The 16,341-nt window shown below is 41.2% G+C and overlaps 1 protein-coding gene and 1 long non-coding RNA gene across 6 annotated transcripts in view; one reads left to right on the top strand and one right to left on the bottom strand.

Moving 5' to 3' along the window:
* DAAM2 (dishevelled associated activator of morphogenesis 2) overlaps positions 1-16,341 on the top strand; it is a 169,276-nt gene that overhangs the window by 102,585 nt on the left and 50,350 nt on the right. For all 4 annotated transcript variants that reach the window (XM_078155389.1, XM_020999400.2, XM_020999399.2 and 1 more), the window contains one exon: positions 7,072-7,274. In XM_078155389.1, coding sequence (XP_078011515.1) covers positions 7,107-7,274 — 168 coding nt within the window. In that variant the 5' untranslated portion in view covers positions 7,072-7,106. The remainder of the gene's footprint in view (positions 1-7,071; positions 7,275-16,341) is intronic.
* LOC144457593 (uncharacterized) lies at positions 705-5,505 on the bottom strand. Of its 2 annotated transcripts, XR_013487043.1 has the most exons (3): positions 5,410-5,505; positions 2,851-3,022; positions 705-2,360 (listed from the first exon to the last, which is right to left on the bottom strand). It is a non-coding gene; the product is annotated as an uncharacterized LOC144457593 (long non-coding RNA). The 2 variants fall into 2 exon arrangements; XR_013487042.1 differs by lacking the exon at positions 5,410-5,505 and having other exon boundaries at positions 2,851-4,021.

Here is a 16,341-nt window from a genome sequence, read left to right as displayed (position 1 = left end):
CAATCAATAATATAGCACCGATCAAGAGAGTCGGTAATGGAAGAGAATACATCACCAATTCAAGGGAACCTCCAAAGTCAATCAACGGCTGGGAGCCCCGTTGCAGCCAGTACAAACTTGAATTGTGTAAAGATTTTCCCGGGCGAAGCGTCCTTCCCGCGGGTGAGGCTCAGCGGGCTTACAGGACGCAGTGTTTTTATATTGTTCTAAACAAAGAAGGCTTGGGGCCAAGAACCCCTTTTTGATGCTTGCGCTATTCATGGTTTGTCCAATACACATCTGACCTTAGCCACGCTCCCATCCGCCTGAGGCTTGGTATTTTGTTTTTTAATAACATCACGTCTCACAAGGAGAGGAGCCAACCCTCCATGTCAACGTGACCTAGGAATGGCTAGTTCCTGGAATGCTAGGCCAAGAACACTCAGGAGATATGGAACGGTCATGACCGAGATTTGAACTGAACCTATTTATTTGAGTGATCTTATTAATTTAAAGGGGAATTTCCAATTTCCATTTCACTTGGCCTTAAGATCATGAGAATAATAGGTGAGGGGCAAAGGTGTGACATGAGTGTATATAGTGCGTATTTTGGTATATACATATAACAATTGCATATACAAAGACATAAAAAGAACAAAGCAAGTAGTAGTATGGGGGTAGCTAAGGAATTAAAATACATAGTAGCAGTAGGAGATTTAAAAAGAAAATCATACCAATGATGATTAGTATCTGAGATCACTAAATGAGAAGCTTCGACTAGTCTTCCTGCGGCTATAAGAGTCTGTATTCGATGTTCATTTAACGCGCGTTGGTTGGACTCTAATAACTTTTTGATTTCAGTCGACTGATTCAAGATGTTCATAAGGGGATATAGAGATAGAGACACATGAGGTAGAGGCAAAGATTGGGGTACCCAAGCAAAATTTTTAACTAGGTTAGTGTCTGGTGGAAAGTAAAAATCATTTCCTTGCCAGCGTAGGAAAGATACATTGGATAAGCAACCAGAAAATGGAACAGTAGTAACATCTACAGATAGAAGGTCAGAGTGATTATTAGAGCTATACAAACATATTGAGTAGATACTTCATATATCATAGAAAAGTTACTCACTGGGTATAAAGTTAGATCACACAAATTGGATGAATGTGAGAGAAGGCAGGGTTCCATCTGCCGAGTCATCATCCCACAAACAATCCCTCCATTAGTTACAACACAATCAGACAGAGTATGAGTTACATTATACCAATCTATATAGTTTCCATAGATATGAGGTAAAGCAAAGTATTTATGTAAGACAAAAGGTATTACATGAAATTGACACATAACAGTCCAAGTTTTAACTTGGTAGAGTATAATAGTTCCAGCGCACCAAAGTGGAGTGCATCTAGCATTCTCAGGTTTTTGCTTTTTCCATACATCTGACAAGTCAAGTATATCGTTCCATATGTGAGAGTTACCTTCCTGTAGTAATCTTTGGGCATTTTCCTTCTGTATGAGGGTATATAAGTTTTGCAAGGAACATTTAGTCCAATTAAATAAAACACAATGTTTTTCATAAGGTGTAAATTAACGAGGATGCTATTATTAAAGACTTGTAAAAATTGGCCTTGATATTGTAATGTATTTTGGTGTGGCAGGATCGTTGTGGGTAACCATTGGGCATTCACAGTCAAAGCTTGAGAAACATCTTGTCCAGCACTGCGCAGTCTGCTAGCCAAGGTCTCAAGGTCTATAGAATTAACTATACCCAAACCAGTTCCTGCACCACCAAGTAATGTATCATACCAAGCTCTTTTTTTCCTGACACAACTTTCTAAAGAGGGAAAAGTTACATTATAATGAAACACTATTTTGTGTTGCAAGATAGAGGTGTTAGTACATGAGCGGGGGACACGAATTATTCCAGGAGGTTTCGGAGTCACAGGTACAACCCATACTAATTGGTTTAGATATTCTTCATACAGCCCATTGGAGGTGTTACGACAATAAAAATATTTTCTGTCGTCCGCTTGTGATAGTGAGACAGTGTAGGTGGAGTTTACTTGTGTCCAATTATATGTTACAGATCTTAACCTTTTAGGAAAATATGGACTAGGTGGCCAACTTGTAAGGGTACAGGATATATTGGTACCGTTTGCTGCAGTTACAGTTAGATTAAAACTAGTTAAATTGATTCTCATTAGGGGAAATAAAGGGGCGTCCCAAACTTCTACGTTGAATGGGTATGACCAATTCATGATGTGGGTGTTGTTTTCACCAGCGTAGATGGAATCAGTACGCGGTCCTTGCTGAGGATTCCCCACTGGAATACCTGGAGTTCATGCCATAGTTAGCGTATAGCAGGCAAACACTGTAAAACACTTAATATCGTAAAAACATTTGGGTTAGTGGGACATGATACCATTTATCATCACCAGGGTATACTACTATGGCAGTATTAGTGTTTCCTTGTGCTATGAGCTCAGCTGGCCTTGGTCTATCAGATTGATGCTTCTTTATCCAAACTTTAGTACCATTATCACTCTGTATTTGTAGGGGGGTCCCATAATAAAGAGAAATAATATCTAGGGTTTTACAAGTGTTTTTCTGGGTAGCCGTTTATAGGGGCAGGCAACTAATACCCCAGAGTAGGTGTCCACACAAGTGCAGGCATATTGACACCCCTGACTAACAGGTAATGGTCCAATATAGTCTATTTGCCAAATTTGAGCAGGTAAAGACCCTCTAGCCAATTCTCCAGTGATTTTCTTCGGCACAGGCCGATGAGCAAATAATTGACATTGTATGCAGTTTTGTACTATTTGCTTAAATAGATCCAGAGGTATGTTAATCCCTCTGTCTAATGCCCACCTGTAAGATGCAAGAGCGCCAAGATGTCCTGCGGTGATATGGACCCATTTTCCTAATTGTGTTTCATTTTCCTCTCTGGGGGTGACCTTTAAAGCTTTTCCTTGAAGTTTGGATAATTCATCAGCACGGGCATTATACTCACGTTCCACAGAATCTTGATTCACATGGGCATCTACATGAAATACAGATACATTAGTACATTGACACCATTCCCATATTTGTTCCCATAATTCTTTTCCCCACACATCTTTGTCTCTAATTTTCCATTCGTGTTTCTTCCAAATTGGCATCCAAACTGCTAGGCCATTGGCTACGGCCCAGGAATCAGTATATATATATATAACATTGGCCACCTTGTTCCTTTTGAATTACTTGATAGACAGCCACTAATTCGGCCCATTGGCTACTCTGGCCTTCACCAGAGCTTTCCAAAATAGTATTGCATGAAGGGTTATAGGCTACAGCTTTCCAACATCGCTTAGATCCTATATATTTAGCCGAGCCATCAGTAAACCAAGCATGCTTCTTCTGCTCGGGGGTTAGAGAATCATATCCATTATTCCAAGAAACAGGTGATTGATCATAAGACTTTGGTGGTATATCAATATCATTTGAATGTTTTGGTAATTCTAATACCTTTTCATGCAAGGTGGAAATACCCGATCTGCCTGTCTTGACTCTATTTTGCAAATACCATTTCCATTTAATAATTGATGATTCTTGGGCATGTCCTATTTTATGTGAGGCGGGGGTCCCCATAATCCAACTCATAATGGGTATGGCTGGCCTCAATACAACTTCATGGTTTAAAGTTAAATGTTCTGTCTCTACCAGGGCCCAATATGCAGCCAATAATTGTTGTTCAAAAGGAGTATAATTTTGGCCAGCAGGTGGCAGTTTCCGCGACCAAAATCCTAAAGGAACATTCCTGCCCTGTTGTTTTTGCCATAAACTCCAATCAGCATATCCATGCAAAACTGTAACTTGCAATTCCATCGGCCCTGGCTGTACAGGCCAAAGATCCAGGGCAGTTTGAATAGCTATTTTGGCTTCCTCAAAGGCTTTCGATTCTGTTTCCCCCCATTCAAATGCATACTTTTTCCGGGTAACTTTATACAATGGCTTCAAAATCTGACCTAAATGAGGAATGTGATTCTCCAGAAACCAAACAACCCAACGAACTTTTGAGCTTCTCTTTTGTCCCTAGGAGGTGAAAAATCTAATATTTTTTGCTTGGCCTTGGGGAGGATTTCTCTATGACCCTTATTCCAAATTATTCCTAAAAACTTCACACTTTGAGCTGGACCTTGAATTTTATCAGGATTAATCTCCCATCCCTTCTCCTTCATATGTTCTATTAGTTGAGTTAATCTTTTCTCTACCACCTCTTTATTCTCTGCCTGTATTAAAATATAGAGGTCAAACTCAAAAATTTTAGACAATCCTTGGGGTCTAGCCACACTCCTCCAGCTCCCCCATCACTTAATCTTACAAGCCAGGAGATTGCAGGCTCTCCTGATCGCTGTGAAAACCTACTAAGCAAATCAGTAATTTCTCTTTGGGAGTAATCTTCCGTGATTTCAGTCACCCGGGGTGGGTTAGTTCCCTCCTTTTCGGCTTTTCTCCTATCTATCGGCCGAGCTTCCCCGTCTACAACATCCGGAACATCTTCCTCTATTACTTCCCCCCACCTATCATCATCTTCATCCCAAATATCACCTTCCCAAGTATCAGGGTCCCAATTCATATTTGCTACAGCTATTACAGCATGCACTTTCCTTTTACTCACCCTTCAAATTTTCTACACACACTCCTCTCTCCTACATGCTTAAACTTCCTTGCCTTTCTTTCTAATGATTTAAAATCCCCTTAAAACCTGTACATATCTCATTCCTTTCTAATTCTGACCTAACACTTCAACAATCCTTCCCAACTTGCCCTCTACCAACCATATAACCTAAGTAATAAAGTATTCTTCTCTCTTTCCCTCTCCCATCCACGCACTGCTTTGAAGCTGCTGTTACCTGGGGAGGGAGAGGGGGAGAATGAAGGCAACTTTTCAGAGTCCTGCTGCAGCCTTTGGCTGTCTGGCTGCAAACAACCCAAAAGGGAGGGAAATGATGTACTGGTCGTATCCCCCCATTATCCCTGCTGGCAACCGGCCCATCCGTCGCACCCCAAACGAGAACCCCCAACACCCCCAATCCTCACTAGGTCCTGTACACTGTGACCAGGTTTTTGCGAGCGAGGAAAACGGAGGGTCCTCCCAACCGGGGACCTCTACCGGAGCCCGGGGCTCAACATTTCTCTTAAAGAAAGGCATTTATACAGCGAATCCTGTTCGTGACGCCAATTTTGTATTAATAGGATTTAGTGAGGTTCGGATTCGCTCCTATAAATGACACTCTCCAATGCACCAGAAAATAATAGGAAATAGATAATTTATTTAGAAGAAGCAAAGCACAGATAGTTTGAATTTGCATAGAAAGCATAAATAATAAGAACAATCAATAATATAGCACCGATCAAGAGAGTCGGTAATGGAAGAGAATACATCACCAATTCAAGGGAACCTCCAAAGTCAATCAACGGCTGGGAGCCCCGTTGCAGCCAGTACAAACTTGAAATGTGTAAAGATTTTCCCGGGCGAAGCGTCCTTCCGCGGGTGAGGCTCGCGGGCTTACAGGACGCAGTGTTTTTATATTGTTCTAAACAAAGAAGGCTTGGGGCCAAGAACCCCTTTTTGATGCTTGCGCTATTCATGGTTTGTCCAATACACATCTGACCTTAGCCACGCTCCCATCCGCCTGAGGCTTGGTATTTTGTTTTTTAATAACATCACGTCTCACAAGGAGAGGAGCCAACCCTCCATGTCAACGTGACCTAGGAATGGCTAGTTCCTGGAATGCTAGGCCAAGAACACTCAGGAGATATGGAACGGTCATGACCGAGATTTGAACTGAACCTATTTATTTGAGTGATCTTATTAATTTAAAGGGGAATTTCCAATTTCCATTTCAGATCCTTATAATCATCCGAGGAGGTATGTGATTTTATTATCCCCGTTTTAGTAATGTTCAGGAAACTGAGGCAGACAAAGGTCAAATAACTTGTCCAGAGTTACACACAGCTAGTAAGTGTCTGAGGTTAGATCTGAATTCAAATCTTCCTAACTCTAGGCCCAGAACTCTATTGGGTGTTTGTACCACCTGGTTACCTCTGGGAACTATTCAAAGGCTTTCATTCTCCTATCACTCTGGGTGCACCTTGTAGGCAGGAACCATGGTTTTCCTATCAGATTAGTAGCTCAAGTATGGGGACACTATCTTTTCTTTACTCTATGTATTATCTAACCTATCACCTGGCTTTATATACAAAGAATGCTCAGTGCAGAGAGCTGACTAACAAAAAAGAGTGAGTCGGTTCGGGGCCATCTGATGTTTGATATTAATGAAAGTATCCTTTAGTACCAAAACATACTTGGATGAAACTGCTAGAGTCCCCATCCCCATAGTCCATTCATACTAGATAGAAGTGTGGTGAGGAAGGACACTGTTCCAGGAACCATATTTCAAAATCAACCCCCTTTTTCACTAACCTCTCTAGACCCATCACCATCCCACTAAAAATCATCCCCAATTCAGGAATTTCAAAATGAATCAATCAGTGACTTCAATGGAAATTGGATAGCCAATTTAAATATATATATATATATATATATATAAATCCTATGTCTTTCTTTACCTGCTTTGAAGGATTTCCATTGGGCCCTGTTTTATGAAGAATTCTGAGTTTGTTTATTGCAAGAAACAGGGTAATGAGGTAAAAATATCTTTTTGAATGGAGGCATTTGTGAGTTCAGTAATCAAATCAATGGTACCATGTAACCATTATCCCTAGAAAGACCCTATTAGTTGAGTGCTTTTTGGATAAACTCGTCATCCTTGTAACTCCCCAGAAATCTCCTTCCTTGGACACCACTACTATGTATATTATCTCTATTAAAATATAATCTCCTTGGGGGTAGGGGCTGTCTCACTTTTATATTTGCATCCTCAATGAAGAATTGGATTTGCTGAAAGGATGGCCATGTGGCATTCAAGTTAGAGACCCTGGCAATGCATAAGATAAAAAACCTTTGGTGATTGGTGATGATCTATGATCCCAGGTACACTTTAGCTTAGGAGCCTTCTCACATATCCCCTCTTCTCTCTTTCTCAGATCACGATGAATAGATAACAGTGCCCCAACTGACCATGGCTCCCTGGAAGAGGAGTCGTCATGGCCTGGGCTTTCTCTGCTGCTTTGGGGGCAATGACATCCCTGAGATCAACCTCCGGGACAACCACCCGCTGCAGTTCCTGGAGTTCTCCAGCCCCATCCCCCCTGCAGAGGAACTCAATGCCCGCTTTGCAGAGCTTGTGGTCAGTATCTTCTGAAGACAGTAAAATGGGAGGGGTAGGGTAGAGCTCCCAGGGCATGAGGGGCATGGGAGTGAGCTCAGTGCTAGACTGTGAAGCAACAATGTGTGGAAGAAAGGAGAAGAATATGGGGGAGAGGGACAGCTAAATCCAGCCTCAGACACATAATACTCACTAGCTGTGTGACCCTGGGAGAGGGAGAAGGACCAGGAAAAGGGGTTAAGTATGTTGAGAGACAGAGGAATGTGTTGGATATGGAGAGTCAAAAGGCCTGGGTTTGAATCCTAGCTTTGCTACTTATTAGCTGTGAGACCTTGGGCACATCACGATTTCCCTGGGCCTCGTTTTCTCATCTATAAAATGGATTAGATTGGCTGTAACCTCTCAGGTTCCTTCTCACTCTAAATCTGTGAACCTGTAAGTAGAGAAAATCAGAGAGACCTGTGTAAGAAGGACTCCCCAAACCCAATTCTGGGCTGCTGCTATAGCTCCCTTCAGTATTGTTAGAAGAGTGGCACCAACAGGTTGGAGGAACTGAATGGTTCCCCTTGGGAGGGAGCCCTTTCACTGGGTACTGGCCCCTACTTAGCCCTGGGCTATAGGGTGGCAGATGACCTGAACTTCTGGGAAATCATTCAGTTAACTAAGCTTGAAAAAACTTCCTAATAATTGAACTCTTGTCTTTTCTTCTCTCTGTGTGGAATTTCCCTGGGACTCTCTGCAGGGTCTTCTGGATATGTTTGTTGCTGGCAGACCCCACAGGGCTCTGAACTGGGTGAGGTTAGCTAGAGAAGATGAAGGGAATGTGCATTTTGTGACTGGACATCATTTTAAGAAGCATAAGGATTTTTCAAAATCTAGCCAGCCAAGGTGAGGATCTGGCAGCTACACTCATTTTTCAGAAGGCAAGAGACCTGGGTTCTATTACCAACTCCAATCTGACTCACTACTCCTCTCAGTCACTACCTTATCCTGCATACCTCTCTCTGTCTCCCTATATTGGGCACTGATAAGAAATTAGGGGCAGCTGGGTGGCACAGTGGATAGAGTGCCAGGCCCAGAGTCAGGAAGACTCATCTTCCTGAGTTCAAATCTGGCCTCAGACATTTCCTAGCTGTGGGACCCTGGGCAAGTCACTTGCCCCTGTTTGCCTCAGTTTCCTCATCTGTAAAATGAGCTGGAAAAGGAAATGGCAAACCACTCTAGTACCTTTGCCAAGAAAAACCCAAAATGGGGTCAGGAAGAGTTAGACACAACTGAAATGACTGAAGAACAACAAAAAAGGAAATTAGTAGAAACAGGAAATATAGTTCTGTTCCTAGGGAGAACACAGCCTATTAGGCAGAAAAGATCCCCATCCTTGTTTAGCCAACAAGATCTTCCCACAGGAAGCCCCCAGTTTAATAAAGGAGACAGGAAAGAAACTCAGGAAATGGACATAGGGGCTGGCATAGAAATATCAATACAGATGAATGTGTTTATAATAAGACCCTGATGATCTGTTCTAGCAGAAGAGAATGTCATATAGACAATCCAAAGTCATTTATATTTGGCTTTGAAATATGCTTCTCTTTAAATATGGACATGTTGGATCTAGGAATTTGTAACATTTCCAACAAGGAATGAAGCTACTTCATAAAGGCTCAGAGAAGCAGGGAGGATTTCTTGCCTTCCCAGCTCTATTGAATGGTGGGAATGATAAGCATCAGGATAGCCTGGATGAAGCCCTCATTAAACTCTTGAATTTCAGGCTCACACCTTTCCTGAGGGTAATCAATCTATCAATAAATATTTATTAAGCACCCATTATGTACCAGGCACTGTGATAAGTGCTGGGGATACAAAAAGAGGCAAAAACAGGCCCTGCCCCCAAGAAGCTTTCAATCTAATCGGGGAGATGGTATGCAAACAAATATCTACAAAGCAAGCTATATACAGGATAAATAAGAAAATAACAAAGGGAAGACATTGGAATTAAGAGGGGTTAGGAAAGACTTCTTTTAGAAGGCAGGATTTTAGTTGGGAAAATAAATCAAATATTTTAGTTTAAAATAGTATTTTAAGTTGAAAGACCACTTTTCCATCAGAAAAATAATTCAATTCCACCCACAAGCATTTATTAGGCCAGACATGGTAGAGAACGCTTGTGGTCCCTGCTGCTGGGGAAGCTAAGGCTGGTGAATTGCTTGAATTTGGGAATTCCGAGGTATAGTAGGGCAAAAACTAAGCAGGTGTCCAACACCAATATGGGAAGCCCTGAGAATGGAGGGCTGCCAAGCTGACTTGAACTGACCAGGGAAAGGTGAATAGCCACAGGGCAGAAATTGAATAGGCCAAAGCTACCATGCTGATCAGTGGTGAGATTGGGCCAATGAGTGGTCTGTCTACCTTCCTAATATTATCTGGCCTTTCTTCATTTGTACACACAATCTCCCATGCCTTGAAAGGCCTCCTCCCACATCTCCTTCCTGTTGAAATTTTTCTCTTCCTCCATATCCCAAGTCAGGTGCTTCATCCTAGAAGTGATTCCTTCCTCCTCAAATAAAAAAAACGGCTTGACCTCCCCTGATACAACTTATCATATTCTAACTTGGGTTATAGTTACTTGGTGACATGGAGAGACTCCGTCTCAAAAAAACAGAACAACATTCATTAGATGCCTTCTCAGTCCCAGGCACTGTGCTAGGTGCTAGAGTTTTTGAAATGAAAACAGTCCCTGTACTCGGTGTACTGATTCAAACAAAGAACTTCTTATAATGTTTTTTAAAAAAGCCTTAATGAATCTGATTAGCTTTCACTGTCATTAAGTAGTTAGAAGATAGCATTCCAGAAATGAAAAGAAATTCAGAGAATTCTATTTTGACTCAATTTAGCTCAGTGAACATTTATTTAGAGTCTTATATGTGACCTTGGGCAAGTCACTTAACTCTGTGTGCCTCAGTTTCCTAATCTGTAAAATCAGCTGGAGAAGGAAATGGCAAACCACTTCAGTATCTTTGCCAAGAAAACCCTAAAATGGGGTCATGGAGAGTCAGATATGATTTAAGTATTGGGGATTTTTTAAAAAAGGATGAAAATGACAAAAGGGCTACCCTCACGGAAATTACCATTCTTTAGCGGTTAAGGTAGACTGACAAAATAACTGTAACCCAAGTTAGAATAATATGGTATGATATGATATGAAAATTATATTTTGATTTGATTTGAGGAGGAAGGAATCATTTCTAGGTAGAGGGAAGGCTAAAGTACCTGACCTGGCATATGAAGAAAGAAAAATTTTCAACAGGCAAGAGATGTGGGAGGAGGTCCTTTGAGGCATGGGAGATTGCATGTACTACTGAAAAGAGGCAGGATGATAATAGAAAAATGTTTGGCTAAAGAATGAGAGTGCTTGAAGAGGAATACTTTGAAAAAAGGCCAATAGTGTTAAGTTAGAGACAATTTGCATACATCCTTGAATGTCAGGCTAAGAAGTTTGTGTTTGATTCCACAGACAGTAGAGATATGTGTGTATGTGTATTTTTTTATATATTCATATATATATATATATGTATGTATGTATATACACACACACATATATGTGTATATATATATATGTATGTATATACACACACACGTATATGTGTGTATATATATATATATGTACACACACACACATATATATGTGTGTATTTGTAGAGTCAGAGCTGTGTGTCAAGGTTACTTTGGTGTGTCTGTGGTGGTTGGGGAGACTGGTAAGGTGGCTATTCCAGTCTTCCAAACAAAAGATTATAAGAGTTTGTGTTAGAATGGCATTATGATACTAAAGGGATGGAGAAATGCAAGAGATCCTCTGGAGGTAGAATCAATTGGACCTGACAACTGATAGGATATAGAAGGTGAAAGAGGAATAGGAGGGAAAGATAAGTCTGAAGTTTGGAGTTTGCATGACTGGAATGATGGCAGTGCTATTAATGGTAATAGGGAGGGAAGAGTGACAGTTTTGTGGAAAAGTTGATGCATTGGGGATCTGTTGAGTTTCAGGTGTTAGTGGGACATTCAAGTGAGATGTATCATCCTTTAGGCAACTGGTGCTTGTCTGACTGGTGTTCAGGGAAAAGAAAGAAGCTGAAGACAAAAATTTGGGAGTCATCTAGAGAGAGGTGACAATTAAAGTCTTATGAGCAGATGAGATTGCCAAGGAAGAGGAGAGTAGAATGCCAAGGACAGAGCTGTGGGGGATGTCCAAGTTGTGGGCAGGAGGAACCAGTGGAGAGTGAGGAGTAGTCAGAGAAAAAGGAAAGCTGAAAAAGAACGTTGTCTTGGAATTAAAGAAAAAAGAAAGTATCCAGAAGAAGGTGGAATTGGTTAACAGTTAACAGTGTTGAATGCCACAGAAAGGTCAAGGAGGATGAGGTCTCAGAAGAAGCTGCTGGATTTGAGTATTAGAAGATCATTGGTGATTCTGGAGTAAATAATTTCAACAGAGTGGTGAGGGTGGAAGCCAGCTTGCAGAGAGTTAGAGAATGAATGGGTTGTGAGAAAGTTGAAGTGGGCAGGAGCAACAAAGGACTTTTTAGGAAGAGGGTAAGGGAGACAAGCTTTTTTCATAAGCAAGTTAAGTCAACAAGCACTTATTAAGAACCTTCTGTGTGCCAGGCACTGTGCTAAGCACTGGGGATACAAAGAAAGGCAAAAAGAGTCCCCGTCCTCATGAGCTCACAGGGTAAAGGGGAAGACAACGTGTAAACAAATCTGTACAAACAAGAGACTTACAGAACAAATTGGAGGTAATCTCTGATGGAAGGCACTAAAATTAGGAGGAACTGAATAAAGCTTCTTGTGGAAGGTGGGATTTTAGTTGAAATTTGATGGAAGCAAGGAGGTAGAAATAAGGAAGAAGAGCATCCCAGACATGGAGGATAGCCAGTGGAAATGCATGGAGTCAAGAGATGGAGTGTTTTGTGTTTTGTTCAAAGAACAGCAAGGAGGACGGCATTACTAGATCACAGGGTACCTAGAGGGGAGTAAGGTGTAAGAAGACTGGAAAGAAGGACACCTAGAAGGTGAGGTAGATAGAGCACCAGCCCTCGAGTCAGGAGGACCTGAGTTCATTTGTGGCCTCAGAGACTTACTATGTGCGTGACCCTGGGTAAGTCACTTAACCCCAATGGCCTTCAAAAAAAAAAAAAGAAGAAGACTGGAAAGGTAGGGAAAAGTCAGGTTATTGCTTTAAAAGCCAAACAGAATCTTGAATTTTATCCTAGAGGCAATAGGCAACAACTGGGGTTTATTATAGAAATTATATTATATATATATATGTTTATAAATTATATTATGTATGTATTACATATGGTTAGACATGTGCTTTAGGAATATTTATTATCTAGCTAAGAGGAGGATGGATTTCCAAGAGGAGAAACTTGAGGAAGGGAGACCAACCAGCAGGCTGTTAATAATCCAGACTTGAGTTGATGATAACCAGGAAAGTGGTAGCATCAGAAGAGACAAGGGGTAAATGAGAGGTGCCAGGGAAAGTAACCAGTTAAAGCAATAATGAAAATGAGAGAGGAGAGCAGCAATTGGTGATAAATGGGGGCAGGGTCCCAGAAGAGCCATTTCTTCCTCTGAGCCTGAAAGTAAGGAAAGGATGAGAGAAGACAGAGCTGCAGCAAAGATGTTCCTGTGTGATGGCTTTGGGCTTTTCAGTAAAGGATGGTCAGGTCACTTGCTGGAAGCTGGCTTTGGGAGCGTGATTAAAAGCGATGAAACTGACTTTCATATAAGTTGAATATGGGAAGTGCTACCACTGTGGTGCAGGCCCTCATCACCTCACTCCTGGACTACTGGTCTCCTGCTTCAAGTCTCTCCCCACTCCAGTCCATCCTTCACTCAGCTAACAAACAAACAAACAAAAAAAGCTTTTTAGCTCCCTGAAGCTCCAGTCTGACTATGCCACTGCTCTATTCAGTAAACTCCAGGCTCCAATATAACATCTTCTGTTTGGCATTCAGAGCTCTTTATAACCTGATCCCTTCCTACCTTTCCAGTCTTCTTATACCTTACTCTGTGATCTCTGTGACAATGTTCCCCTTAACTGTTCCTGGCAAAACATACCCCCTCCCCTGACTCTGTATTTTCACTGGTTGTCTAAGCCAAGAATGCTTTCCTATCTTATCTCTACCTCCAGGATTTCCTGAATTCCTTCAAGTCCCAACTAAAGTTCTACCTTGTACAAGAACCCTTTCCTGATCTCCCTTAATGCTAGCATCTCTATTCTGTTGATTATCTACAATTTATCCTATGTATAGTTTGTTTGTCTCCCCAGTAGACTATGAGCTCTTTGAGAGTGGGAATTGTCTTTTGCCTTTCTTTGTATCCCCAGCATTCAACATAGTGCTTGGAACATGTTATTGTTGTAATGGAGTCATTTCAGCTCTGTCTGCCTCTTTGTGACCCCTTTTTGGGGTTTTCTTGGAGAAAATACTGGACTGGGTTTGCCATTTCCTTCTCTATCTCATTTTATAGATGAGGAAACTGAGGCAGACAGAGTCAAGTGACATGTCCAAGGTCAAACAGCTAGCTAGATTGGCACTTAGGTCTTCCTGCCTCCAGGCCCTGCACTCTATCCACTGTTCCACCTAGCTGCCTGCGTGGCACATAGTAGATGCTTAATAAATGCTTACGGATTTGTTGATTGATTGCAGTGCGATAGAGATTTAGATTATGGTAGTGCTTGGAGCCTCTTCTGATTAACTGGTGAGTTTTGGAGGAAAAAGTAGGTGAAGAAAAGACATTCTTCTTAGTGGAATGTTTCCCATGTTCTAAAACTGTAAAGGGCAGGTGCTAAGGGAAACCTCTGCCCCTTCTTCCTCCCTGATCTGACATGAGAATTAAAAGTAAGTAGATATGAAACCACTCAAGAAGAAAAAAAAATCAGTGTAGAGAGGAGGGTTTTTTTCTGCCAGCTCTCAGAAGGGGATGTCACATAGGTGTTTGGTATATTCCCTGACTATTTTTGTTTATTCTTGTGCTGTAGAGAAATATTGACGTAGACTTAGCTCAGAGTCTCTTGGAGTGTTCCAAAAAGACGTATAGACAGAGACAGTTAAAAAAAAAACATTAAATCAGGACACGAAGATAGTGAGGTACTTATATGGTGTTCAGGTCAGAGAGAGGGCATTTTAGGAGTGGAGTAGGAGGGAAGCATGAGAGTTGTTTATACGATAGTGGAAACATTGGGGAAAGAACTATGCAAAGTCCGTGTTTGGACTAGGTATCATAAGGGCAAATGTCAGCAGGAAGAAAAAACATTGGACTAAAACTCGGAAGATACTGAATCTAACCTTTTGTCATTTATTGCCTGTATCTGTCACAGACTAGGCATGTGACTTTGGAAAATCTTCAGGGCTGGGGAACTTTCAGCCTTGAGGCCACGTGTGGCCCTCTAGGTCCTCAATTAAGGTTCCCTACCTCTGTGTCTAGCCACTGGCCTCTGGTTCCTTCTCTGCAGAAAGGCATGGTTGGGTTACATCAAGGGGTTTTAACTTTTTGGGGGTCCTAGGCCCCTTTGGCATTCCGGTGAAGCCTATGGACACCTCAGAATGTTTTTTAAATGCATAAAATAAAACATATAAACAATTATGTTCAAATTCAACTACCAAGACATTTTTGAAAACAAGTTCACAGATCATAAATTAAGAGACCCTTTGGTAATCTTTATGGTCTCTTACCTCTAAAATTCTGTAATTAATCCTATAAGGCTTCATGGAGGGGCTGAAATTTTAGGACCTGTTTGATGGGTAGACAGCTTGGTGACCTAGATTGGAGAAGACTTTTTTTTGGGGAAAGCTGTAGTGAAAATTGATAGGCAAGGGGCAGCTAGGTGGTGCAGTAGATAGAGCACCAGCCCTGGATTCAGGAGGACCTGAGTTCAAATCCAGACTCAGACACATAACACTTAATAGCTCTGTGACCCTGGTCAAGTCACTTAACCCCACTGCCTAGCCAAAAGAAATTGAATAAATTAATTAATTAAGTTTATTTTTAAATTAATTTATTAAATTTAATTTTAAAAAAGAAAATTGATAGGCAGGTGTAAGGCAACTGGATGAAGATATAACCAAGAAGATCAGAGAAACTAAGCTGTTTTATGATGACATATAGGGAATCATTGCATTTATGATGAGATATAAAGAATCATCTCAGATATTACTTCAGGCACTGTAACATAAGTCTCTGAAGCTCAAAGCTAGAGGAAGGCTTTCAGACCTGATTTTCTGGGTCACTAGAGTCATTCTAAAACCCCATGCCATCAGGGCAATGGGAAATCAGGACTTGAGATAATGGGTAGGGGCCAGGTTGATTTAGGCTTTGGGGAATGGTGACCATTTGGAACTGTGTAGTCACAACATTAACTCTAAGTCTGAGAAGTAAAAGAGCTAGTGTCGACAGATGGCTAAGTGGAAGAAAAGCTTCAATCTTTAATTAGAAAAAGATAGTCTTAGGTATCGCTCTTAAGAAATATAATGCATACAATATCCATGAGGGTTTTCTTCTGCTTTTGAATGCATGTCTTTTGATCATGTCCCTTGTGGTCTGCTAACAATTTCTCAATAGTTCTCCATTACCAGAGGCAGACAGGTGGTGCAGTGGATAGAGCACTGGCCCCAGAGTCAGGAGGAACTGAGTTCAAATATGATACTTACTGGCTGTATGACCCTGGGCAAGTCACTCCAATTGTTTAAAAAAAAATAGCTCCCCATTGCCTACTGGATATCTTTAGGTATTGCAGTCACAATATTTAAGAGGAAATAAAATGACCTTTTTAAAAATATGTTTTGTTTTTTACCAGTTTTCATTCCCTTAATAAATAATGTAAATGATTCCTTCCTATGTACCCTCATCCTGCTATTTAACAGCATCTACATTCTGGCTCAAACTATCTTTCCAGTCTTATTCCAGAGTTATTTTATACTTTCCTCCTACATATGCTCTACATTCCAGTTAAACTGGCCTACTCACCATTTCCTATTCTTGTCCTGTCCTCTCTATGGCTTTGTTCAGGCCGTCCTCAGTCCCTGTCCTTAGA

The sequence above is a fragment of the Phascolarctos cinereus genome, unplaced genomic scaffold (assembly GCF_003287225.1).
Source record: "Phascolarctos cinereus isolate Bilbo 61053 unplaced genomic scaffold, phaCin_HiC Scaffold_5;HRSCAF=322, whole genome shotgun sequence".
Taxonomy (NCBI): Eukaryota; Metazoa; Chordata; class Mammalia; order Diprotodontia; family Phascolarctidae; genus Phascolarctos; species Phascolarctos cinereus.
Note: the sequence above shows the minus strand (reverse complement) of the source record. Positions and strands in the feature narration are given on the sequence as shown.